Source organism: Eptesicus fuscus, chromosome 12 (assembly GCF_027574615.1).
Source record: "Eptesicus fuscus isolate TK198812 chromosome 12, DD_ASM_mEF_20220401, whole genome shotgun sequence".
NCBI classification, from domain to species: Eukaryota; Metazoa; Chordata; class Mammalia; order Chiroptera; family Vespertilionidae; genus Eptesicus; species Eptesicus fuscus.
In genome coordinates, this window is record NC_072484.1 from 64,507,337 (window position 1) to 64,533,236 (window position 25,900).

The window sequence follows — 25,900 nt, forward strand, 5'->3', positions numbered from 1 at the left end:
ATTTAGAATAGAAATTATTATAGTGCAGGGATGGAGAATGTCTGGCTCATGGGCCTTAAATCATTTGGTCTGGCCCTGCCAACACATTAGGGGTGAGTTAATTGAATGTTTGACCAAATATAGCAGGCTAATTTTTAAGTTGATAATTTTGTATGGCCTGCGACTGATGTTATAAATATCCAAATGGCTTTTGGCAGAATAAAGTTTCCACACCCCTGTTTTAGTGGGTGCTCATCTCTTAATTGCAGACTTAGGGAGAACATGATCAATATTTCACCATTAAGTATGATGTTTGCTCTATGTTTTCGTAGATATTCTTTGTCAGATTTCTACGCCTAAGTTACTGAGTTTTTATCACGAGTGCATTTAGAATTTTGGCAAATACTTTTCTGAATCTATTGATGACCATGTGTTTTTCCCCTTTATTCCCTTAATATGGTGAATTATAATTGATTTTTTAAGCCAAGATTATTGAGGTGTAATTCACAAACAGTAAAATCTAACTTTGTTGTGTGCAATTCTATGAGTTTGGGCAAATGCATATCATTCTATTAGACGCTTCATGTATATTATAAATTGCATTGTCATAATGGTGACATGAAGAAGGCATACTTATAACCTGAGTTTAAGTAGGAAAACAGACCCAGAGAGATAGTTTATCATTTATCCAGGGTCTTATATCTAATTAATTAAAAGTGGAGACTCAGAATTTTGTCTTCTTACTCCAAAACAGATATTTGTCACCACACTTTGTTGACAATAGTAGTCTACTAGCAAGGCCCCTTTGAGTGTGTGGCCACAGCTTCCACTCCTACCGTGGGGCTGGTTTTTGCAAAAGAGCTAAGACTAGATCCAGCCAGTGACTATAATGGTAGGGGAAGCTGAGAGCTCTTGGTGCTTCATGGGGAAGACACCTAGACTTGAGGAATCAGGGAAGGCCTCCCAGAGGCAGTGAGACCTGGGACTTGAATAAGTAGGGGTTGGAGGGGTAGAGAGAGGGAGGAATCAACCAGGAAAAGGAGACTGGGTGACTTTGTGCCAGGAGATGAGTGAATGAGATTTCGGGCATAAGCAGGAACCACATCATTTAGGTATTGAAAGTCATTTTAAGGAGACTTGGACTTTATTCTGTGGACATTGTGAATCTGTTGAAGGCTTTTATACAGGGAAACATGATCAGATTTGTGTTTTGGTAAGATGATTCTTGCTGCAGTATGAGGAATTTTGCAGAGTGAAGTAAGACTGAAGGAAGAAAGAGCAATTCCCAGCTGCTGTAGTAATCCAGGAGGCAGTTAATATGACCTGAGCCAGAATGACGGATGGGATATAAATGGAGAATGGCTCCGGAGATATTTAGTAGGGAAAATCAGTAGCATTTGTTGAGTGATTAGAAGGGGGATGAGAGGTAAAGACAAAAGCCTTAAGTGAAAATGAAGTTGCTCTGATTGAAATAGCAGTGGAGGGCTCATCTCACTGCCTCTCCTGTGCTACAGTAGCTCCTGGGGTACCTCCAAGGGAACATGGTTTGTAAAATACCTGCCTAAATCAGTAACTTGGTGAGGGGTTTCATCCTCTTCAACCCTTCTTTGGGTGCAGACACTGAGGACCCTCCTTTCCCCTAGCTTCTAAGATGCCACTCTCATCTAGATCTCTGCCACTTCTCCTCAGCCTCATCTTTCTCAGTCTCTTCTGCTAAGTCCTCCTCTCCTTCCCACCTTAAATGTTGGGCCCTGAGTCTCACATACTCAGCTTCTCTTTTCAGTCTTTGTGATTTCCCAGAAAATGTCTCCTCTCTGGGTTTCAGTTGTGCTTTTAAGCTCAGAATGCCCCTCAGTTCCAGCCTGCATAACCTTTGGTCTACTTGACGTCTCCTCTGAGACTCTCCCAGGTCTCTAAAACCCAGAAGTTGGCTTATTCTCTGCCATTCCTCCCATCTTCCCCCTTTGCTGGAATGGAAGGCCTATTCTTCCTTTATCGTCTAGGCTCAATGAACAGTTTTATATATTTTTTTATTTATTTATTTTTTCTTGCTCAAAGCCCCTTCTTTCCTAACTTTGCACCAACAGTGATTGGCATACAATAGGTTCCCCAAATTTTTGTTGAATGACTGTATCTTGTGGCTTCAATGTGTAGCCCAGCTTCAGACGCTTCAGGGGTCCTCAGGAAATGTTAAGGCTGTTAATAACAACTTCACTTATTGAAGGCCTGTTGTGTGCCTCTTACTGTATTTGGTGTCCGTTGGCTCAAAGATGGAGGAAAGAAAATGGAGCCTCTGCAAAGAGTGTTTAAGGCTTTGCTCTAGAGCCTGGAAATAGAGGAAGGGAACGGAGTCATTGAGCAACTGCTGTGTGTCAGATGTCTATCATCGTCACTTCATTGAACCCCCACAGTAACAGCTTGACATAGCTGCCCGCCCCTCCAGGAAAATCGAGGCTCAGATAGGTTACATAACTTGCCTGAGGTCATACAGCCGGTAGCCTAGGCTGGATTTGAACTTACTGTTACACTCTGCCTATCTGATGAATGAGACACTAAATTAATGAGCAATTAGCTATTTATCTACCATTCTTCTTAGCTAAACTGTGAGCAGGGAATATGCTTTATACTTTAGGGTCTGGCATAGAGTACATACTTAAGAAATGGTGATGGAATGAACTGCAAGAAAAGATGAGAGGCCGGCCTGTGTGGCTCAGCAGTTGAGCTTCAGTCCAGGAACCAAGAGGTCGCTGGTTTGATTCCTGGTCAGGGCACATGCCTGGGTTGCAGGCTCGATCCCCAGTAGGGGGCATGCAGGAGGAGGCAGCCGATTGATAATGTTCCTCTCTCATCAATATTTTTTATCTCTCCTTCCTCTCTCTCTAAAAAAAAAAAAAAAAAAAAATCAATAAAAACATATTTTTAAAAAAGGTGAGTAGAATATTGAAGTAGGAATTGGTTCTACCCTCCCATTTCCTGTTCTCTTATTAGTCATTCATTAATCCCTCCCTCCCTCCCCTCTGTTAAGGAGAGAGAACTTCTCTTTATCTAGCCCCTGATAGATAGGAGGTGAGTAATTAGATAATTTGGCAAAGCTTTCTAAACACTTGGCACAGAAGTGTGTGAACTTGGGGCCTCCTGTCTAGTGTACATGGCTAAGCCTAGAACCCTGCTTACTGGGCAGTTGGGATGGACAGAAGCTGTGGTATGATACATGTCTGCTGGGTGGCCTGAAGCCACACCAGTTCCCAAAGCAGACTGGGAAGATAGGACTGCTTTCTTTTTTTCGGGGGGAGAGGGCTGCTTTCTTCTCCTCCTCTCTTGGGGCTTGAGCTCTCCTTCAGTGGAGAATACTTGCATCTCCTGGAAGGATTACTGATTCTCCATCCCAGAACCTCCTGGTGACCCTTTGCCCCAGGAGAATTCTTATCGCTGCTGCCTTTCTCCTTGTCATTTCTTGGCCACACCAAGAGCTTAGGGCCTGACACCTCTCTGGAGGCCTCAGCTCTTGGGTCCCTGTTGAGAGTGAGAGGAAGCGACTGGTCTGAGATTGTGTACAGGTTCCTACTGCAGCTTCTAGTACCATCCTTCTATAAAAGTTTAGTGTCCCTTCCCACTGGCTGCTGGTACAGTGCTGTCCTCCATGTACCTCCATTTGTCCTAACATGGGATGCCCGAGCACGTGGTATCAATTGGAATTCTTTGTTTGGAAACCATAGAAACCACCTCCAGCTAACTTAAATAAAATCATGTGTTGAAAGGGTGACTCCCAGAACTGGTGGGCAACTAGAGAATCAGGCCTGGGAAGCAGGGTCTCCTGTGTAGCAGACCCATCCTGTTGGATCTGGGACAGGACACTAGTCATTTCACCGGAATCACTGGAGTTTCTGCACGATGCCCTCCTCAGTGACCACCCTTTGTGTCTCCTCGAATCCCCACAGGCCTGTGCTTTGTATCACTCACTGATATCCTCTCTTTCACCCCAGGTAGTAACCGTGTTTTGTCCTTTATTTCTTGATTAGTCTAGCAAAGAATTTATCAGTTTTTCCGATCTTTTAAAACAATCAACTTTTGGCCCTGGCCAGGTAGCTCAATTGGTTAGAGCATTGTCCTGATACGGCAAGGGTCTGATCTCTGGTCAGGGCCCATATAAGAATTAACCAATGAATGCATAAATAAGTGGAACAACAAATATTTCTAAATAAATAAATACATAAATAGATAAATTAATTACTTAATTAAAAAACAACTTTTGACTTTGTTGATTTTTCTATTTGCTATTTCATTGATTTCTGCTCCTGTTTTTATTATTTCTTTTACTTTTGTTTAATTAGCTGGGTTTTGGGTTTATTTCGTTTTTCAGCTTCTTAAAGTGGAATTACAGATCATGGATTTGGCATACCTTCTTTTCTAATATCGGTGTTTAAAGCTGTCACCTGCCCTTCAAGGACCATTTTCACTGCATACCATAAGTTTTGTCCTATGTATGTGCAGTTCTGGGCCTAGCCAGAGACGTGGGCAGAGTTCATATGCAGGATCTGGGACTCTCCTTTCTGGGTATCCCCCCTGGCACTCCAGATGCTGTGGTAGTCCCTAACTGTTTGATTTCTAGGCTCTCAGTATGGTACCATATGGGATCTATTCTTAGGTAAAATCCATTAAAAACGGCAGTCTCTTTCAGTACTATTTTTTCCTTCCACATATCAACTATCCTTGAACTTCTGCCTGTGTTTGGTTGTTCTCCAAGTGCTTCGGAGAGTTGTTTTTAAAAAATACATATATTTTTATTGATTTCAGAGAGGAAGGGAGAAGGAGAGAGAGAGCTAGAAACATCAGTGATGAGAGAGAATCATTGATCAGCTGCCTCCTGCATGCCCCTCTCTGGGGATCTAGCTGCAACCCGGGCGTGCGCCCTGACTGGGAATTGAACCGTGACCACCTGGTTCATAGGTCGGTGCTCAACCACTGAGCACACCGGCTTGGCAAGAGTTGTTTTTTAAATCTATTTTGTTCAGAATTATTCATTTGTTTTCTGCAGCATAGTTGGGCTAATATGGCTTCTATCATGTGGGAAGTGGATCTCTTCCTGTTTGCACTAGCCATTGTACCACCTGCGTCACTAGATGCCATTGGTCTCCAACTAGATGGTGGGAACTGGAAGGAGGCCTGTGCATATTACACCTCTTGGCAGTCTCTGGGCCCCTCCGAGGGTCCCCCCCAGAGAAGTGTTGCAGACATTTTTAGACAGGCTTTCCCTCCCACGGCTTCAGCTGCTCCCTGTATGTTGAAGATTCCTACATCCCTGTCTTCGGCTTCAGCCTCGGGCTGACCTGCAAACCCAGCTGCCTCCTGGGAAGACCACTGTATACATAGCATGTTTACAATGGAACTTGCTAGCTTTCTCACCCCACTGCTCTCCCTGTGTCCCCACTCACTTTTTTTTTTTTAATAGAAAGACATGCTTTTCATCCTGTAATCTCTGTTCATAAGAAACCTCATGACCACTGTTTGCATTTCTGGCCTCATCATCTCTTGTGTATTGGTCAAATGATCTTAATCTTGTGTCCCTCCCCTTTGCAATCTACTTTTAACACCGCCAGGAGACTTCCTAAGGGAAGAGGCTATTTTGAGTATTAATGTCCCTCATTAAAACTCCAGAGTCTCTCCATTGCCCAGGCCGTTTTGCGACAGCATTTGGGGTCTTTGGGGCTCTGTTCCTGCCTGCCTCTTCTGGCCCCGTTCCCTCTGGGCTGCAGCTGGGCGGCGCCACTGCTGCTCACAGGATAGTTCTTTCCAGTGCCCGGGCTGCTCGCGTGCTGCGTGCTGTGTCCTTAGCCTCCTTCTCTGCCACATGAATTCTCAGTCTTGAGCTGAAAGAGTGTTGCCTCCTCTGTGAAACTTCTTGGCCCTTCTAAAGTAGAGTCAGGTGATTTCTCCTCTGCAGATACTTCTGTGATAATACTTTAAGTGCTGTGTTGCAATTAGCTATTTGTTGGCCTCCCCACTTAAGTGGTGGACAGTGACCTTATCTGATTGATCTCAGTGCCCCTAACATGCAGATCAGGGCCCAGCAGGACCCATTTCCTACAACTGAGAACTCTCCAGGGCCAAAGGCAGCCTGCCCTGAGTCTGGTATGGTGGGAGATGTGCATGGTTACTATTGCCTCAGCAGATGTGCATGTGTCCACTGAACTGAGAAGCTGACTCATGATCAGTAGGTAGACTTCAGACTCACGCTAAATCTCCATGAGAAAGGTAAGATTCTTACCTGTTTGTAGGAAAAAGTAAGCCATCTTTACCCTCACCCCTGCCATTAAAAAGGAGAAGAATCTGTTTGGTTTAATGTTCACATGGGAAAATGCTGTTGATCTTAAGTGAGCATGTGACATGTTTGCTGCAGGCTGTGAGGGACTGCCTTTGTGTGTGTTGGAGCTTTCACTGTTTGGGCCCTTCCTGCAGAAAGGGATAAAAAGTATGATAAATGCTTTTTTCTTTTCTTCTTGTTTTTAAATCCTCGCCCGAGGATATTTTTCCATTGATTTTTAGAGAGAGTGGAAGAGAGAGGGAAAGACAGAGAGAAACATTGATGTGTGTCTCCTGCATGCAACCTGACCCAGGCCGGGGCTGGGGAGGATCCAACAACTGAGGTACATGCCCTTGACCGGAATCGAACCCGGGACCCTTCAGTCCACAGACCGACACTCTATCCACTGAGCCAAACTGGCTAGGGCCGTGGTCGGCAAACTGCGGCTCGCAAGCCACATGCGGCTCTTTGGCCCCTTGAGTGTGGCTCTTCCACAAAATACCACGGCCTGGGCGAGTCTATGTTGAAGAAGTGGCATTAGAAGAAGTTTAAGTTTAAAAAAATTGCCTCTCAAAAGAAATTTCAATCGTTGTACTGTTGATATTTGGCTCTGTTGACTAATGAGTTTGTCGACCACTGGGCTAGCGTGATAAATGCTTTTCAAAGGTATATAAAAACATGCAGCCAACAGGTATTAATTAAAAAGAAAAGGGACTTGTGATTATTGAGCTCTTAGGATGTGCCAGGAGCTTCTCACATATGATTAGGTTCGTCTGCATCACAGCACATAGAGAAACTGAGGCACTGAGAAGGGAGTTGGATTTCTCAGGGCCCTGCACCTAGTAAGGTTCAGAGTTGGGATTCCAAAGCAGGTGTCTGGCTCAGAGTATCTAATGACACATTCAAATGTCTAATGGCCCATCATAGGCACCTGAATGAACATCTGTCTCTTCCTCTCTCTGAGCACATGCTACCTCTTCTTGTTCTATGTTAGCCTTATCTGCCAACAGTGAGACCACACTTGAATGCCAGGGAGTGTGTTGTTCCAGCAGCGGCAGAGCCCCTGTGGGCAGGCCCTCTGGGCAGGCCCTCTCGACCGTGTCCACATCGAGCTAGTACTAGTCATCTAGTAGCTGCTTTTGAGTGCTGGGGGAATCCACAGTGAAAGCTGGCAGGACTCCTCCTGCAGTGTGTGCTGCTTGTTTCCTGCTGACACATCTAGGATGTGGAGCTGTGGAGTCCTCAGTGCCCGCCGTACAAAGGAGGAACTGTAGTCTTTCTTGCCTTTGCCAAGATGAGGACACAGGATGCCTGGAGAGTCTTTTGGCTCTCGGGATTGCTGCCATCCTCATATTTCAGTGTGCTTTATATTTTCTTTCTGCTGTGTGGCATCCTTGGGAACAGGACTCAAGTAGTACATCCTGGTGGCCTGATCAGTGAGGGGGTGCTGGTGTGGGACTAGAATTGATCAGAGCCTGCTGAGTTAGGGCCACTGCAATGCCTCTCAGAGCGGGGAGGGTCCATGCAAGGTGAGCCTTCACCCCAAGCCAGGTCTACTGAGACTGGAAGGGTGGTGGAGAATCCTTACATTAGCATCTTGCCCTCCTAGTCATCACTTTGGGTCCAGCAGTTTATAGATCCAGCCTTCGTATTACGCTGGGAGCTCCTCCAGGGGCTTAAAAGTTTAGTGGGGCAGACAAGGCACACAATGGCACAGTTCCAATAGGGGTGCAACAAGGGGTTTAATGGGAAGTAGTCAGTCCCCTCCATGTGTTCATGTACACATGCATGCATCCACATGCATATGCACACATGTGTGCACACATACACATACTTTGTATCTCTAAGCAGAGTTAAAATTCTGCACTCCTAGAACTTCCTAGTTAAGGAGCCACATGAGGGAAGTCAGTTTCCTCCTGGGGTAGGGTTGCACACTCACATTTTATGGCTGGGTCTGTTCCCCAACAAGGCATCTGGCCTCCTTCCTTCACTCGGGTACAGAAACCTTCTGACTCTTTCCAGAAACTTGATACCTCTTTAAAGATGGAAGATTTGCCATTATAAAAGATATGCATGAACATATTAATTTTATTTTGGACAGCAGATTTGTTAGAATAATTTACACAGTGCCTTGCCTGTAGTATTTCTTTAGTAAAGACCAATTGAGAAGCGTAGGGGAGGTAGTAAGAATGTGGGCTTCATAATCATGCAAACCTGAGTTCAAAGCCCAGCTCTGCATTCTAAAGCTGTGTGAGTTCGAGTTCAGGGTCCTCATCTGGCATCCACATCCAGCATGCCACTATGATAGTGACAATAATAATACTACATATTGTTGAAGAATAAATATGTAACCTCCCCAAAAGGTTCTTGAAGGTTACAGCATTGTTAGAGGTGGCCTAAGTTATAAGTACAAATTCACTTCAACGTACACTTAAGTGCCTACCTGCCAGGTACCACGCCCGACAAACAGAAGTGACTCGGGGCTTCTCTCATGAAGCTTCTATATTTGCAGGGGGATCAATAGCTATAGATCAATTAGTTTAACAATAATTAGAATAATTTTAAAATATATTTAAGTGCAGTGAGAGTGCAGATGGGAGAAGTAGTTCTGTTTGGATGGAGAGAGAAGGAAGAAATTTGTCAGGATTTTTATTGCAGCTTTAGAAAACAGCTCTGGCTGTCATATGCAGAGGGAATTCACAGGAGGGATTGCAGGTGGACGTGAGGCTGAAGGGCCAGTTGAGGGAATCTCTCTGGTAGGTGTGAATCTTGGCGGACCTGCCTGCTGACATAGTTACAGAGGTAGGGTAGGACCTGGGCCCCAGGCCACCTGCTGCTGGGTAGTTGGGAGCTGCTTCTGTAACACCCCTTTTAACCCATTGGGGGAGGATTGTTCTGGAAGCCTTTGGGCTTGTGAGAGCTCTACACTCACCCAGGCTCTGTCTGTCCAGTTCTGTCTTGCCCTCTGACTTGGAGCTGTAGCTGTAGATTGACCCTCATTTTCTGCTAGGAGCCAAGTTCAGTCACAGGCCACGTTTAAGCAGCATCTCTGAACTTAGTCTTTGTAGCCACAATGAGAAGCAGCAGGCGGCCAGCAGAATCCTGGCTCCTTTTCCCCTCTCTCTGTCTTTTCAGCCTGCGATTTCGATACCCGGGTAAGCTCACTTTGCCCCCACTCCTGCTCATTTCAAGTGGCACGTTGTTACCCTGCCTGAAAGACAGCCCCTGCCTCACTCACAGGCAGGGATTATATTCTCCATCATTACTTTTAAAAAGGTGTTCAGCTAGAAAATTGCGTATTATTTCCTCTGTAAAGGTTTCTCCTTGCTGCCTTTGTGTAGCGTACAGCTGTCATAACCACAGTTGATATTTTGTGTGCTTGTGCTTGCAAGTGCATGGTGCAGGAAGATTAAGATAATCAGGCCATCCTCCTGGGCAGCAGCCTTCCAGTTCAGCTTTTATGAACTGGATTTAAAAAATAAATAAATCAGATCATATCACTCTCCTACTTAAAACTCTCCAGTGGCTTCCCACTGCTCGGAGAAGGCAGTGTACTCTCCGTGGCACCACCCGCCAAGCCCCACACCGGCGGCCTCTCCCTCTCTGCTGTTTGTTGTGTGGTTTGTTCTGTTCTGCCCGTGCTTTGAAACCTGTCACATTTGTTTCCAGGTAAGGGCATTCACATTTGTGTTCTCTCTGCTGGGAGCCAGCCTCCCTGCATCCTTGTGGGCCTTCCTTCCTTCCTTTGGCTGTCAGCTCAGATGTCACTTGTTTGGTCATTTAGTCCTCACTCTACCTCTCTGGGCTGTCACTCTGTTCTCTAAGGCCCTCATCACCATCCAACTTCTTTTTAGTTTGAGTTCATCTATCCATCCCCTCATTCATCGCAGTGCCCCTCGCTCCAAGAATAGTCTGGCTGCATGAGCATCTAGGACATTTTTGTGCCTGACTGGCTGACTGAACGAGTGAAATAGCAGCAACAGGGACATTTTACAGGGAGAGACAAAAGGCATAGCAGGGATTGTGCGGAGATGCTGAGGAGAGAGAGGGTGTCTTCAGGGATGACTCACTGAGACCAGGTACTCTGCTCCAGGGAGCCCCCCCACCTGCTCTCTGAGGACAGCTGTGGCAGGGCGTGGCCATGGGAGTCAACATCCTCTCCACAGGTAGCAGCCCTCATCCACTCTTGGTTAGTAACCGTTTTCCATTTTTTTCATATGGAAGTAAAAATGTTTTTTATATAAAATTATGGTTTTATAAATGCTGGTGACTGATTCAATTGAAAACCAAACCCAAACCACCTAACAGACCAAACAAAATAGGATCAAGTAGTTCATCATGGGCCACTAGCTTGACTTTCCTTTCCTGGCTAATTCTTTAAAAAAAAAGAGAGAGAGGAAAGGAAAGGAAGAGAGAGGTAGAAACATCAATGATGAGAGAGAATCATTGATTGGCTGCTTCCTGCATGCCCCCTGCTGGGGATAAAGTCCACAATCCGGGCATGTGCCCTGATTGGGAATTGAACTGTGACCTCCTGGTTCATAGGTCAACACTCAACCACTGAGCCACACCGGCCAGGCTGACTAATTCTATTATTATCCATTCAGCAAATATTTGGTGAGCTCTTTCCCTGAATTCAGAGCTTCAGATAAGGAGATGAAAGATGCCTGTCCTCTGGGGGTTCATGGTCCAAGGGAAGGGCAAAAAAGCAGTCCAGTACAATGCTGAATGATGGGACTGAGACAGAGAGGGTGCCTGGCCAGCCTACTTTTCCAGAGGACATAGGGCTGTCACTTGGGGCTTTCACCTGCAGGAAGTCCCCATGTGATTCATTGTTGCTCTGTGCTAATCTGGGGTTCCTCGTGCCCATCCCCTCTGGCCACCTACCCGAGTGATATGTTTAATTTCTAACCGGAATCACTCTGTGCCCTAGAACTCAATTAGAAACTGCAGAGGTGGTATCCTGGCTTCTTAAGATGGTCTTGCTTAGAAAATGATACCAGGTAGGACTTTATTACTCTGGGAGATGAAGTCCGTTACTTAAAAATTTTAGCTCTACCATGTGTGGCTCTGGGTGACTTAATTACTCTATACCTAATTTTTCTTGCCTTTTAAGTGGGTTTAATAATAGTTTTCTACCCCACCATGCTGTTGTGTAAATTAAAGGAGCACTTAGGTAATTATTTATTAACTGTTAATAAATAGTCACTGCTGCTTTTATCGACTTGTCCCTGATTGTTTCACGAGGCTGCTGATCCTTGTTTCTGTTATAAGCAAGATTATACTTTTTGCTCAGTACCTAGGTGTTGCTTAGAGGAAGGAAGGCTGCAGAGAACGTGTTACTTATTGGATCAAATGTGTGAGTTAACCAGCATTGAGCATTTTCCATTGTCTCCTTCCTTGTGATCTTATTATTTTCTACTTGGGCTACATGGAACAGCAGGCTTCGGTTGCCTCAGAGGCCATCTGTCCTGCGATCCGTTGCACCTGAAGCTTCTGGTCTCTGGTCCTCTGGACATGGGCACTGTGTGTATACTGTAGATGGAGGTCTCAGCACTGCAGCCTGTGGGTGGAGACTGGGAAGGAAGCAGCATGAGCAGACACAGCCTTCAGAATAAGACCATTTTCATACAACTCTCCCTGGTAATAAAAGGAAATGGGGGATTCAGAGAGCTTTCAATATTTCAGCAGATGGTCTTATAATACAGTGCTTTTGCAAAGCTGTCTGTGAGACATCAGTGACTCTTAGAAAATGTGCATTGAGTAATGAGGAACAAAAAAGTGGCACATTGCCCGGCCAGTGTGGCTCAGTGGTTGAGCTTTGACCTATGAACCAGGAGGTCACAGTTTCATTCCTTGTCAGGGCACATGCCCAGGTTATGGGCTCAATCCCCAGTGGGGGACGTGCAGGAGGTAGCTGATCAATGATTCTCTCTCAGCATTGATGTTTCTATCTCTCTCTCCCTCTCCTTTCCTCTCTGAAATCACTAAAAAATATAATTTTAAAAAAGTGGCACATTGCTGAGTTGCCTTCTCTTTCCTGCCACAATAGCTGGTTTGGAAAGTTAGGAAGGTAATGCTAGAGAAGTGGCCTCTCCTGATTTCTCCATGGACTCTAAAGAGCAGGGACTTGGTCCTGGGTCAACAGTGCCCACACAGCTCTGCCTGATACCCACTCTTCTGGACAGGACCCATTTGATAGTCAGTGAAGGACAGCAAACTCATGTGGCAACCCTATGAGGAAACCTGGGTTCAGAGAAACCCAGCAACCAGCATCTTCTGGTAAATAATTGTTAGAGCCAGAATCTGGACCAAGCTCTTAGACATCATAGTGTATTATCATCTTAAAGTTTAGCATTTCTTTCCCCCCAAAATCAACTTTCCAAAAACATCATTTTATTGTTTGAGCAAATATTTCCTGTGTGTCCCTGGGGATAAGGCAGCAAACACAACTGCTGACCTCCAGGAACTTATAGCCTAGAAGGGGACAGGCTGGCAAACATACCAGCAAACACACAATTTGTCATCTTGGAACGTATCTCTGTGTACACACAAGTTTATGCTCAGTGCAGGTTGGCATCTGGCAATACTCAGCAGTTTATGTTAGCAAATCCATGTGCTAAATACCGTATTAGCTGTGTGAATATATGTAGCTATGTATAGATGACACAGATAAACACAAGGTGCACTATTTCATTTGTCTTCACAATCTAGGCCCCACTTTCAGACCAGCAACCTCCCTGTGGTTCTCTGCTCCCACCTTGCATTAATGAGGCAGTCTTCTCCTGGGGGGCCCTCTTTCCCACCCCGCCAGCCTGGTCTGGTCCTCACTGTCTTCTGTACTCTGGGTTATTGCATAGGCCTTCTAACTGGTCTCCCAACCTCAAGTCTTTTTTTTCCTTAATATTTTGATAACTTTATTTCAGAATAATTGGTTTCCTTTGTAATCCTATGAATTTTTAATGTATTTATTGATGTATAATGTATATATCATAAAATCACCTATTTAAAATATACAATTCAATGGTTTTTAGTATATTTACTGCATTGTGCAACTGTCACCACAATCTAAGTTTAGAACATTTTCATCACCCCAGAAAGAAACCCGATACCCCTTAGAAGTCAGTCCACATTCTCCACTACACTATCTTCAGCCCTTGGAAACCACTAACCTGCTTTTTAATCTCTCTGGATGTGCCTATTCTGGATATCCTATATAATAAAAGGCCATCCTATATAATAAAAGGCCAGGGACCATAAGCATAACAACCGGAATGACGGCTCGACCAGTCACCATGAGGTGCATTGACCATCTCTCGGTCCCCCTCCAACCCCCCGCTCGCAGGTGAACGGGGAACCACTGGGTGGTGGTGGGGCGGGACTGGGGACTGGTGAGCAGGTGGAATGGCTGAGCTCTTGGTCCCTCCCCCCTGCCCGCAGGCTCCGATGGATCAGCGATGGTGAACGGGGGAACTGGGGTGGGTGGCGGGAGGACCAGGCTGGCTGTCAGGCCGTTGGGATCCCCAGCTCAAACCCGGCTGCTCAGGGGCTCAGGTCGGCGGGAAAGCTGGCGCTGACAACTTCACCTCCATGTGCCGGGCTGTGCTGATGGTACGCGCTGCCCACTTGGGGCCGCTCACACGGGTGCTGTCACTGCCGCCTCTGCTGCCGCTGCCGCTGCCGCTGCCACTGCTGCTGCTGCTGGGGCTTGTGGCACTGACGGAAGCTGCGGGATGCGCCTGTGACCTACCTACCCCGGTGGCGGAGGCAGCGTTTGGCCTGGAGACTGGCGAATGGGCACAAGATGGCCCTGATCACAGGCTAGGCCTAGGGACCCTACCTGCACAATTTCGTGTGCTGGGCCTCTAGTTTTATATAAGTGGAATCATAATATGTGGCTTTTCTGTCTGGCTTATTTCATTTAGTATAATGTTTTCCAGGTTTATCCATGTTGTAGCATCCATCAGTACTTCAGTCATTTTTATGCCTGCATATATTCCATTGTGTGGATATATATCACTTTTAAAAAATCCAGATAGACATTTAGGGACTGGGTATAGGGGAAAAGGGGGGATGACTGCCTGCCAATAGACAGAGAGTTTCTTTTTGGGATGATGAAAATGTTCTAGAATTAGATAGTGGTGATGGTTGTACAACTTAGTGATATACTAAAAACCATTGAGGTTTTTAGCATATTAAGGTTTAAAAGGGGTGTGTTTTATGGTATGTGAATTATATGTCAATAGATAAATCCAATAACATTTTTTAAAAAAGATATTGATAACAGTTACTGTGGATAGACATATTAAGGGGGACATATATGTGTAATGAAGGAAAATAACATTGATATGTGCCTACGTGAGAGGGAAGTTGACAGAGCATCTCAGTATCAGTTCAAGGGCAGAGATTATCTCAGATCATCTCAAAGTTATATTTGTCTTTGAGATTTACCTTTTTACATTAAAAATCTGCTATCCGTTATGGTTGTGGATAGGTATATTTTCTTTTCTGTTTCAGAGTTTAATAATAACACTTTTATTATCATGATAATCATTATTGGCTGCCATTTATTTTTTTAAACTACTACAGGGTACTAGATACTGTGTTTAATGCTTTGTGTGCATAATCTTATTTAACTTCATTACAACCTTATGAAATATAGGTATTGTTAATCTCCCCATGGTATAGATTAGGAAGCTGGGACTTAGAGAAGTTCTGACTAGACCAATGTCACTAGGGAAGTGGCAGATCTAGTATTTAAATATAGTTCTTTTCTCACTCTAAAATCTGCTGTCTTACACCATACTCTATCATCTTTTAAAATTAGAACACATTATTATTAATTTAACGGAGGGGTGTGTGTGACACATAATTTAGACCCGGAATGGCCTTCTGGGAACTGGCATTAAGGTGTGGGACCTGGATGTAGGTCTGAGCCCCGGATGGAGGTCTGAGCCTGGGACTGAGATCTGGGAACTGGAGGGCGGTCTTGGGCCCTAGGTGGAGGTCTGGGTCAGGGCCTGTACCTCTGGGTCATGAAATGGTGGTCTGGACTACTGTGGAGGTCTGGACCCCGAGAAAGGACTGGATACTGGATTTGAGGACTGGGCCCCGGGATGGACTTCTTGGCCCCAGCATGAAGGTCTGGGGCCGGATGTAGGTTTGAGCCCCGGATGGAAGTCTGGGTCTTGGGAAGGAGGTCTGGACACTGGAGGGCGGTTTGGTCCCGGGGTGGAGGTCTGGGTCAGGGGCTGGACCTCAGGGTCATGGAATGGTGGTCTGAACTACTGTGGACGTCTGGACCCTTATTAAGTACTGGATACTGGGTTTGAGGTCTGGGCCCCAGCATGAAGGTCAGGGACTTGGTTGTAGGTCTGAGCCCCGGATGAAGGTATGGGTTTTGGCAAGGAGGTCTGGGCACTGGAGGGCATTCTGGGCCAGGGGTGGAGGTTTGGGTCAGGGGCTAGACTTCAGGGTCTTGGAAAGGTGGTCTGAACTACTGTGGAGGTCTGGACCCTGATAAAGGACTGGATACTGGGTTTTAGTTCTGGCCCCCAGCATGAAGGTCAGGGAGCCAGATGTAGGTCTGAGCCCCGGATGGAGGTCTGGGTCCTGGGAAGGACGGCTGGGCACTGGAGGGCGGTCTGGGCCCCAGGTGGAGGTGTGGGTCAGGGGCTAGACCTCTAGGTCATGCAATGGTGTTCTGGAATACTGTAGATGTCTGGACCCTGATAAAGGACTTGATACTGGGTTCGAGGACTGGGTCCCGGGATAGCCTTCTGGGCCCTGGCATGAAGGTCTCGGGCCCGGATGTAGTTCTGAGCCCTGGATGGAGGTCTGGGTCCTGGAAGGGCAGTTCCAGCCCCGGATGGAGGGTTGGGCCTGGGGGCAGGTCTGGCTCGTGGGCTGGACCTCTGGGTTATGGAATGGTGGTCTGAAGTACGGATGGAGATCTGGCCCCCTGATACAACACTGGATTCTGTGTTTGAGGTCTGGGCCCCGGGATGGCCTTCTGGGCCCTGGTATGAAGGTCGGGAAACCGAATGTAGGTCTGAGACCCGGAGGGAGGTATAGGTCCTGGGAGGGAGTTCTGGGTACTGGAGGGTGGTCTGGGCCCCACATGGAGGTCTAGGTCAGGGGCTGGACCTCTGGGTCGTGGAATGGTGGTCTGGACCCCGATAAAGGACTGGATACTGGATTTGAGATTTGGGCCCTGGGATGGACTTCTGAACCACGGCACGAAGGTCTGGGGCCTGGATGTGTAATCTGCGGCCCTTCCCACAGCTATAATTCAGAATCTGTATTTTATCAAAATCTCAGTGATTCTAATGTGTGTGTAACATTTGAGAAGCACTGTTATAATACATAATTTTAGAGGCATACGATTCAGTGATCAACCAGTGAATTTACATTATCAAAACACAATTCAGGATGTGATGACATGGTCCCAAAATGTTGTGAAGTTGGTGACCTGGGAGCCAGGAAACCTGTGTTCATAGCCCTACATCTGTGTGACTGGGAACAAGTTACTTAATTTGAGTTTTATTTTATCCATACATGAAATGAGGAATCATTTTGTTTGCCTCAATTCTTAAAAATAAAGCTTATAAGGCCATTAACTTACCTCTCAGATATCTCATTAGCTGTGTCACATATCTTTTAAAATATATATTTTTTCCTTTATTGTTTTTCACCTGTTTGGATCTTTATATTTAAAATGTATTTTTATCAATAGAGTTAGGGTTTTGCTCTTTCATTGGGAGTATGATAGGTAGAATAATTCCTCCCCCCCCCCGAATGTCTACTTCCTAATCCCCAGAACCTGTGAATATGTTCTTTTATATGGTAAAAGGGACTTTGTAGATGTGACCAAGTTAAAGATATGTGATGGAGATATTGTCCTGTATTATCCAGGTGGTTCCAAACTAACTTTAAGGGTCCTTATCAGGGGCAATGGGAGATTGGAATGTCAGAGGAGAGATGATGACAGTAGTTAGAGGTCCAGGTGATGTGGGGCCATGAGCCAAGAAATACAGGCAGCCTCTAGAACAGTGGTTCTCAACCTTTCTAATGCCGCGACCCTTTAATACAGTTCCTCATGTTGTGGTGACCCCAACCATAAAATTATTTCCGTTGCTACTTCATAACTGTAATTTTGCTACTGTTAATGAGTCGTAATGTAAATATCTGTTTTCCGATGGTCTCAGGCGACCCTGCTAGCCGTTCTCAACCTGTGGGTCGCGACAGGTTGAGAACTGCTAGCAGGTTGAGAACCGCTAGCAGGGTCGCCTGAGACCATCGGAAAACACAGATATTTACATTACGACTCATTAACAGTAGCAAAATTACAGTTATGAAGTAGCAACGAAAATAATTTTATGGTTGGGGTCACCACAACATGAGGAACTGTATTAAAGGGTCGCGGCATTAGAAAGGTTGAGAACCACTGCTCTAGAAGCTGGTAAAGGCAAGTAAATAGAGTCTTTTCTAGAGCAGCAGTTGCCAACCTTTCAGACTTCATGGACCACCAGTGGTCCTCGGACAACGGGTTGGCGACCGCTGCTCTAGAGCATCCAGAGGATAGAGCCCTGCCAATACCACGAGTTTAGCCAAATATGATCCATTATCTCTGTAACTGTAAGATAGTCAATTTGTATTGTTCCTCTGTTGCTAGTTTCTTGAAGGTTGTGTGTGTGTGTGTTGGGTGTGGGGGGGGGCGATGTAGTGAATCAATATACTTTAGAATTCCATTTTATTTCCTCTATTGACGTTTTATTTGCACCATTTTTTGTTACTTTTTTAATGGTTGCTCTAGAATTACTTTAAAAAAACCACTATGTTAAAAAATATTATTTCAGGAATTAAGAACTTTATGAAAGCATCCTGCTTGGAATTTTTCTGAGCTTCTTAGATAAGTTATTTGTTGTATTTAATTATTTTGGAAAGTTCTTGTCCTTTGTCTCTTTCTTTTGCCCCATTTTTCTCTCCTCTATGACTCCAGTTAAGAATATGCTATTTCATTTGATATTGTCATATCTTGGTTGCACTGTGCCATTTTATTTTTCGTGATCTTTGTGTTTCAATTTGAGTAATTTGTAATGACTTGCTTTCAGGTTCATTGATTCTTTGCTCTGTCCATGATTTCATGACATACTGTGCTAGAAATTTATTTCTAGCATTTCTGTTTGGTTCTATTTTATAGTTTTGGATGGTGTCAGTGAAAATGGTGGAATAAGGATCTCTGAAGTAAGGATCTCTCATGAAAATGGTCAGAATCTATGTTTTCAGAACTCTGAAAATTAGCCGAAGGCTTGCAGCAACCCAGGAATATCTGTTAAAAAAAAGGGGAGGGGGCGTGGCGTGAATCTCAATAAGGACAGTGAGCTTTGTGGCATTTTAAACTGCCTTATTCCCATCCTCTTCTCCCCAATTAAGCAGTAACCTGGAAAACAGACAGCTGCACCCAATCTCATATGAGGACTCAGCTTGGGGAGGCACTGCCTCCATCTTCCCTCATGTGGCAGGATTTAGTTTCCCACTGACTCAGTTCCTTACCATGTGGGCATCTCCATCAGTGTGAACAAGCGAGGAAGAGAGTATGAGCAAGACAAAAATCACTGTCGTTGGAAATTGGAAAGTGACAGCTTATCACTTTTGCCATATTCTACCCATCAGAAGTTAGTCACAAGGCACAGCCCATACTCAAGGGGAGGGCATCACATAAGGGCATGAGTATCAGGAGAGGGTTCATGTGGTTCATCTTAGAAGGTGTCTACAACATATTTATTGTGATAATTGATTTACTTACACTTATTCCTATAATTTTTGTTGTTGTTAATCCTCACCTGAGGATATTTTTTCATTGATTTTTAGAGAGAGGGGAGAGACACACAGAGAGAAACATTGATGTGAGAGAGCTGGGGTCAAGCCTGCAGCTGAGGTATATGCCCTTGACCGGAATCGAACCCAGGACCCGTCAGTCTGTGGGCCAATGCTCTGTCCACTGTGTCAAACCAGCGAGGGCTATTCCTATAATTTTCTATTTACATCCTCTTCTCCTTCTCCCCTCATTTTCCTCCTTCCTCTCCTCCCTCTCCCTTCTCTTCCTCCTTCATCTTCCATTTCCTCTGCCACCCCTGCCATGAAATAGGAAGTCAAGACTGACAGACTCTTCTTTCATACTTGTTATCTTTGTCTTCCATTGCAACATTCTGGCTGCAATCTCTATACTATATTTCAGTTTACTAATTTCTTCCTTACTGTCCTCAGCTTAGGGCTTGTCTTATCCATTTCATTTTTCATTTTGAAGAAATTGAAATTTATAACATTTACCTGTTATCGGATTTTCCTGGTCCAGGTCCATAATTTCTTCTTTGTATTTATTTTTTCTCTTTTGACACCAGAAGTTATTTCAAGTTATTTCTTCCATATGTTTTTTGAAGGTTGTGTGTGGGGGGGGGTCGGGGGGGCGATGTAGTGAATCAGTATACTTTAGAATTGTGTGTGTGTGGGGGGGGCAGTCCAACATTTTATCAATTGGAAATTTGAATACTGGCTGAATATTTGATGATGTTAACATTAATTTTTTTTTACCTTTTCATTGAATTTATTGGGGTGACATTGGTTAATCAAATTATATAATTTCAGGTGTACAATTCTATAATACATCATCTGTGCACGGTATTTTGTGTTCATCACCCAAGTCAAGTCTCTTTCCATCACCATTTATCTCCCCTACGCCCCTTTCTACCATCGTTAATTTTTTAAAATTTGCATTGGTGCTATGGTTCTGTTTAGGAAAGTAAAGATCCTTATCTTTTAGACAAATATGTTGAAGTATGTACAGATCTGCTGTAAGAAATTTGAGGGTTGAGGGATTGTGGTGAGTATAGGTGAAACAAGACTTCATTTTGTTTATAATCTGAAAGCTTAGTGATGCCTGTCTGGGGTTTTATTATATTATTCTGTCTTGTTTTTAAAATTTTCCATAATAAAAATTTTTTTCAAATTCTGTTTGTAATGTCCCATAAAATAAATTTAATCTGGAGTGAATTCATATTCAAGTTGCTGATTTTATTAGTATTCTTTCTAAGCATTATATTTCTGCACATATTTGGGACTGGTTTGCAGGCTTGTTTTGAGTAGAAAGTTTGATATAGGTCTTGATTTGCTTTGTTTTGTTTTCTCTCTCATTTATCCCCTCCCTGTGTAGTATTTTTGTGGTTGCCTATATCGCACCCAAGTGCAGGGCCAGGTGTGATGTGGCCTTTGGAGGCCTGTCTCCACTGTGGTTCTGGGGGTACTGCGGCTCTGGGACCTGTCAGGGGTGCTTGGTTCATTTGTTAGGGCTGTAGCCTGGGCCTGTGGGCTAAACCTAGGTCCAAGCAAACTGAAAACCATGTCCTACTTTGGGATCTTGAGGAATTTGTTACATCAGCTTCTTATTCTGGGGTAGCCCTAGGCTCTGTGTGGCAAACCTGGCCCCAGTGCCTCCCCTCTGTGGAGCGGTATTTGCTCTGGCCATCTCTGCTGCCTTCAGCCTCACCCACTGCTTTGCATTTGTTTAGTTGGGGATTTTAATCTTGTTTTTTGAGGCTGGCTATGTCTTTTTGGTCTTGTGCTCTTATTTTTTATCTGCCCTGGCTATGTGTTTGGAGCAAAGTAGACACATCAGAGTATGAACTCATTGTGCTCTCTCAACTGGAGGAAATCCTTGACTAAATCACGAAAGATTCCTTTCAATTCCCCATTCAAAGACTGTAATCTGCTGAGTATATCTTCATAAAGGTGGTATTTTTCCTTTGTGTTGGAGATAGCATACTTTATTCAGTATTTTTCCTCCCAGAAGACTGTTTTGGAAATCTCCTTAGAGAAAATAGCAACCCGCTACCCCATAAGTTATTCTGTCTGTGGTCTCCTCAGCACACATCCCTCTCTGAAATTACCTGATTTATGTGCTCCCACATTTGTCTGTCCCACTGGGATCTAAGCTTCCTGGGAACAGAAACTTTCTCTCTTTTCTGTTTGTATCAGCAGCCCCTTTATGATAGTGTCTGTCACATGATGGACACTCAATAATCTATACTAATAAAAGGGTAATATGCTAATTAGACCGGGAGACCTTCCCAGAGACCGTCTGGATGTCCTTCTGGACAAAGCCATAGTGGCACGGCTGAGGCAGAGGCAGTTAGGGGCAATCAGGCCAGGAGGGGAGGGCAGTTGGGGGTGATCAGGCCGGCAGGGGGACAGTTGGGGGCAATCAGGCCAGAAGGGGGGCAGTTGGGGGCGAGAAGGCTAGTGGGGGGGGCAGTTGGGGGTGAGCAGGCAGGCAGGCAAAGTGGTTAGGGGTGATCAGGCAGGCAAGCAGGTGAGCGGTTAGGAGCCAGCGGTCCCAGATTGCGAGAGGGATGTCCGATTGCCGGTTTAGGCCCGATCTCACAGGGATCGGGCCTAAACCGGCAGTCGGACATCCCCCCGAGGGGTCCCAGATTGGAGAGGGTGCAGGCCAGGCTGAAGGACAACCCCCCCACCCCCCCACGTGCACAAATTTCGTGCACTGGGCCGCTAGTATTCTGATAATTACTGAATCAGACACTGAAACCTGTCTGTGCCTTCCTCATTTCATGGTCATGCTGAGAGATGCCTGCTGCATGTCCTCTGTGAGTGCTGGGAAGCAGGTGTTGGACTGCTACAGCTCTGTGGAGTGACGAGTGTTGTCTGATGCCCACCTTCATTCATCAAAATCGAATCATTGAGGGCCTACTCTGGGCCAGGCACTGACATCCAAGTATTTATATCGCATTCATTTTCTATAGCCCTTTGCCATGTCACCTCCTGTCCACTATCAGCCACTGGGTTTCATTATAAATCTCAGATGAACAGAGTGGGTTGGTAGTACTGATTAGGGGGTGGAGTGAAGGCAGTGAGCCAGGTGACTAGCTCACTGCTGGAGGCCAAGGCTTTGAGGGATGTGCTGGAGTCGGCTAAGGCCCTTCCTCTCACAGAGCTTCTGTGCCAGTGGGCAAGACAGACTCATAGCTCTTGAAGCAGTTCATCACTTACTTGGTAACAGCTTAGTTATGTGGCAAATTGATGTAATACAGAAAGGCCCCTGGCTCCTCAGTGTACCTGCTCCTGAGTGAACAGTCTCTGTGTGGCCTAAGGAAGTGGCAGTAGTTGGGGAGCTCTGCCTGGAGCCTCTGCTCCGTTCTTGACATCAGTATTCATAATGGCAACATGGGCCGAGCATTCCTGGAGCTGCTGCCCATCCCGATGTGTCAGTTAGATGATGGGTGGACACGTGGAAGTGCCCCCTTGTCTGCTGCCCCACTGACCCCTAGTGAATGGCCACGGAAGAGCCTCAAAACAATTTTGCTTTCAGATGTCATCTTCCTGCTTGGCTGGGACTGTTGGCCGACAAATGTCCAACAGGGCCCGGGAGATATTTCTGTGCTGGCTATTTTACTGTATCAGATTCTCTGATTGCACCAGGGATAGTTAACTGGTAAGTGCTGGCTGCTGAGGATCCAGCACAGATTAGCCATGCTTGCATTCCTGGAACCTGCCTCAGCATTATGCTTTGAAAAATCCTGCGAGAAATCCCCAGTATTCAGTCTCACTGTTTGTATTTAGTTTTTTGTTTTTTAAGTGTTGGCATTCCACAGGCATTCCAGAAGCCTTCTTGGCATTTTTAGGTATTTTACAGCTGCCTCAGGAGCCAAGTTACTACTCTTCTGTATTCTGCAGGTAAGAAGAAAATACACAAGAGGAGGCTAGCAGCTTGCTCAGATTCAGAGGCCCCTCGGTGATCTAGCTGGCATTAGAACTTGACTCTCAGGTGGTCAGCCTGTCGCCCAGCCCTGCTGGCTTGGATTTTCCTGGGAGCAGTGTGTTCCTCCAAACCCAAACCTTTCCTCAGGCAATGTCATGGGGTCAGCTCCCTCACATTACCAACCTTCCCCCACACCCACGTCCACTCCCGCTGCGGCTTCAGAAAGGCTTCATGCCAAGGAGAGTAGCAATGCCAAGGAAATGAGCTTTCAGACACACCAGTTCTTGTCCTACCTGGTGTTTCTGAGCAGTGCAGACCCATGCACTCATAGTGTGGTTTGAAGGAAGAAGCCCAGAACTCAGTGTCACACTGACTTAGGTTCATGGTCCACCTTAGTTGTCGACCAGCTCTTGGGGTCATGAGAATGAAGTCAGCCAGGAACCTAGAATGGTGTCTGAGCACACTTGACCCTTAGCAGAGGGTGGATGGCAAGCGGATGGCGTTATTCCTCCTACAAGCACCAAGCCTGTCTTCTGGAGTTCTCAGACCCCACTTTGCCATGATGTTGGTGTACCATTGTGGTGGCCTGCAGTGACCATGCCCCTTTCTGGGGGTTTCCTTTAACCTCTATACAGTCCCGTGTGGTTCTGTTCCAGGTTTCTATGTTACTAGAGGCCCAGTGCACGAAATACATGCATGGGTGTGGTCCCTAGGCCTGGTCAGCAATCGAAGCGCGAGTGTCTGGTGTGGAAGGGCAGGTCCCAGTTGACCTCTGGGCCCTGGGCAGCACCTGGGCCCCTGCCCATCCCCCCCCCCCGCCCCGCTCTCCCCTCTGCCTGAGTCATGGGGCCCAAGTCCCCACGCAGAGATGTGGTGAGTGTGGCTGGACGCTGCAGGCCAGGGCACAGTGTGGGCCTCTGGGCCGCCCAGCGGTGCCACCCGGGCGGGCAGCGTGCTCTCTCCTGGCTGGCCTTGCAGACCGGCTCCTGTGTGAACCCATGGGGAGCCCGACTGGCCACTATGGTCCTGTGGCTGTGGCGCGGCTCACCTGGAAGAGGCTGTGCAGGTGCAGGGCGGGCTCCTCGCTGGCGCCCGGCACCTGAGTGTTGTGGGGAGGGGGGGCGCTGGCTACCCCAGTGCGTGAGCCCTGGCATCCCGGGGGAGGGTAGCAGGGGGAGTGAGAGCAAGCTTGGACACCCCGCATTCTCTCCGCACCTCCGTCCCCATCACTCCCGCCCCCAGGTAGCTAGCGAGAGGTCACAGCCCCCCACCTGGGCGCTGCGGGAGGTTGGTTGCCATCACTCACCCCCAGTTCCCTGTCCCAGCCCAGGGCCCAGCCCTGATTGGGCAGTCAGGGCCTGCCGGCCGCTGGTTACCGTCTGTGGGGTGATCGGTCAGGGTTGGGCCCCTTGCCTGGCTCCCTCAGCACCTGGGAGCTGGGCAGCGGCCCTGCTCGCTGGTTGCTGTCTGCGGGATGATCGGCGGGGTGATTGGGCCCCACTCGCACCCGCCTTGGCCTGGCGCTGCCTGCTCACCTGCTCCACCATCCCGTCGTGGTCCCAATCTCGTCGGGGCCCATCAGGGCCCGTAGCACCTCCACTGCCGCCCACTGCCAACGCCGTGTCGCTGACACCCGCCATGTTCCGCGCCGTCCCCTGGTGGTCACTGCACGTCATAGTGAGCAGTCGAACTTGCAGTCGAACTCCTGGTCGAGGGGACAATTTGCATATTAGGCTTTTATTATATAGGATACCTGAGTAAGTGGGACCTTGGTGGAGTTAGAAAAGAAAATTTTTCGAGGTCACTCAGTTAATGAAGGGTGATGTGGGTTCAGCCCAGGTTAGCTGGTTCCAGGTTGCTTGTCATGGTTAACCAAGCCCCTCCTCCTAACTGTGACCATGAGGGCGAGTCCTCAGCTGTATGCACCAGCAGTTCTCTTTGTTCCCACCAGGTGGGCAAGGGAGCCACTGCAGCCTCCAGCCCTATGGAGTTTGCCTCACCAAAAGGACATCCCTGCCTCTTACAACTTAGAGAGTGAGTCACTGGCCTGGTGTGGTGCCAGGTGTACGGACTCCATGGCCAGGTGTACGGACATCTGCATCTGCCATTAGGACCTGGCCCCAGCTCTTCCCTCGTAGCGATGAGCCTTGGGCCACTTAGCCCCTTGGTTTTTTTCATTTCTAATAGGGCATCATAATAATCCTACCTACCTTTTAGAGAAATTGTAAGGCTCAAATGAAAGAATCTGTGGGAAGCACTTGGTCCAGTACTTGGCACATGCACTAGTAGCATTCAGTAAGTGTTACTGCTTGTCATCCGCGAAATGGTTCTTGCAATGACCTACCTTTAAGTGTTGTGGTGAAAATTAAACACAAGATAGGCAAGCGATCTAGCATAGCACGTGTTTCAGTCCGTTATCGCTCTTCTTCTCATTTTGAATGCCACTGTGAGCAGAAATCTCCTTGCAGCCCTAGCCCAGCCGCTTATGGTTAACATGGGCTTTGTTCTCTTCCAACTAGGCCAGCGAGCTGGAGAACCGAGAGTCAGAGCTGAGACGCCGCAACGCCTTCTATAAGGAGCAGCTGGCGCGCATTGAGAGGAAGGTAAGACTGGTGCTCAGCCGCCTTTTTGGGGGCCCAGGTCTTAATGGCACTGACAAGGAGAGAGGAACCCACAGTTCCTCAGTGCCCATTCACCCCAACAGCCAGTCACCCCATGGACGTGCCCTCCTACATGCCACGGCGAGCACCACACCCCCAAACTTTCAACAAGTGGCAGTCACAGAGATCTTGTTGTCGAATGTGCTTGCTCATTGTCGTTCAATTTTAGTAAAAAATCATTGCACCACA

At 46.6% G+C, this 25,900-nt stretch overlaps 1 protein-coding gene across 2 annotated transcripts in view; it reads left to right on the forward strand.

Moving 5' to 3' along the window:
* The window catches only part of CHCHD6 (coiled-coil-helix-coiled-coil-helix domain containing 6), a 223,826-nt gene that overhangs the window by 89,086 nt on the left and 108,840 nt on the right, over window positions 1–25,900 (forward strand). For both annotated transcript variants that reach the window (XM_028138606.2, XM_054724400.1), the window contains exon 5: window positions 25,571–25,654. In XM_028138606.2, the coding sequence (XP_027994407.1) occupies window positions 25,571–25,654 (84 nt within the window). The remainder of the gene's footprint in view (window positions 1–25,570; window positions 25,655–25,900) is intronic.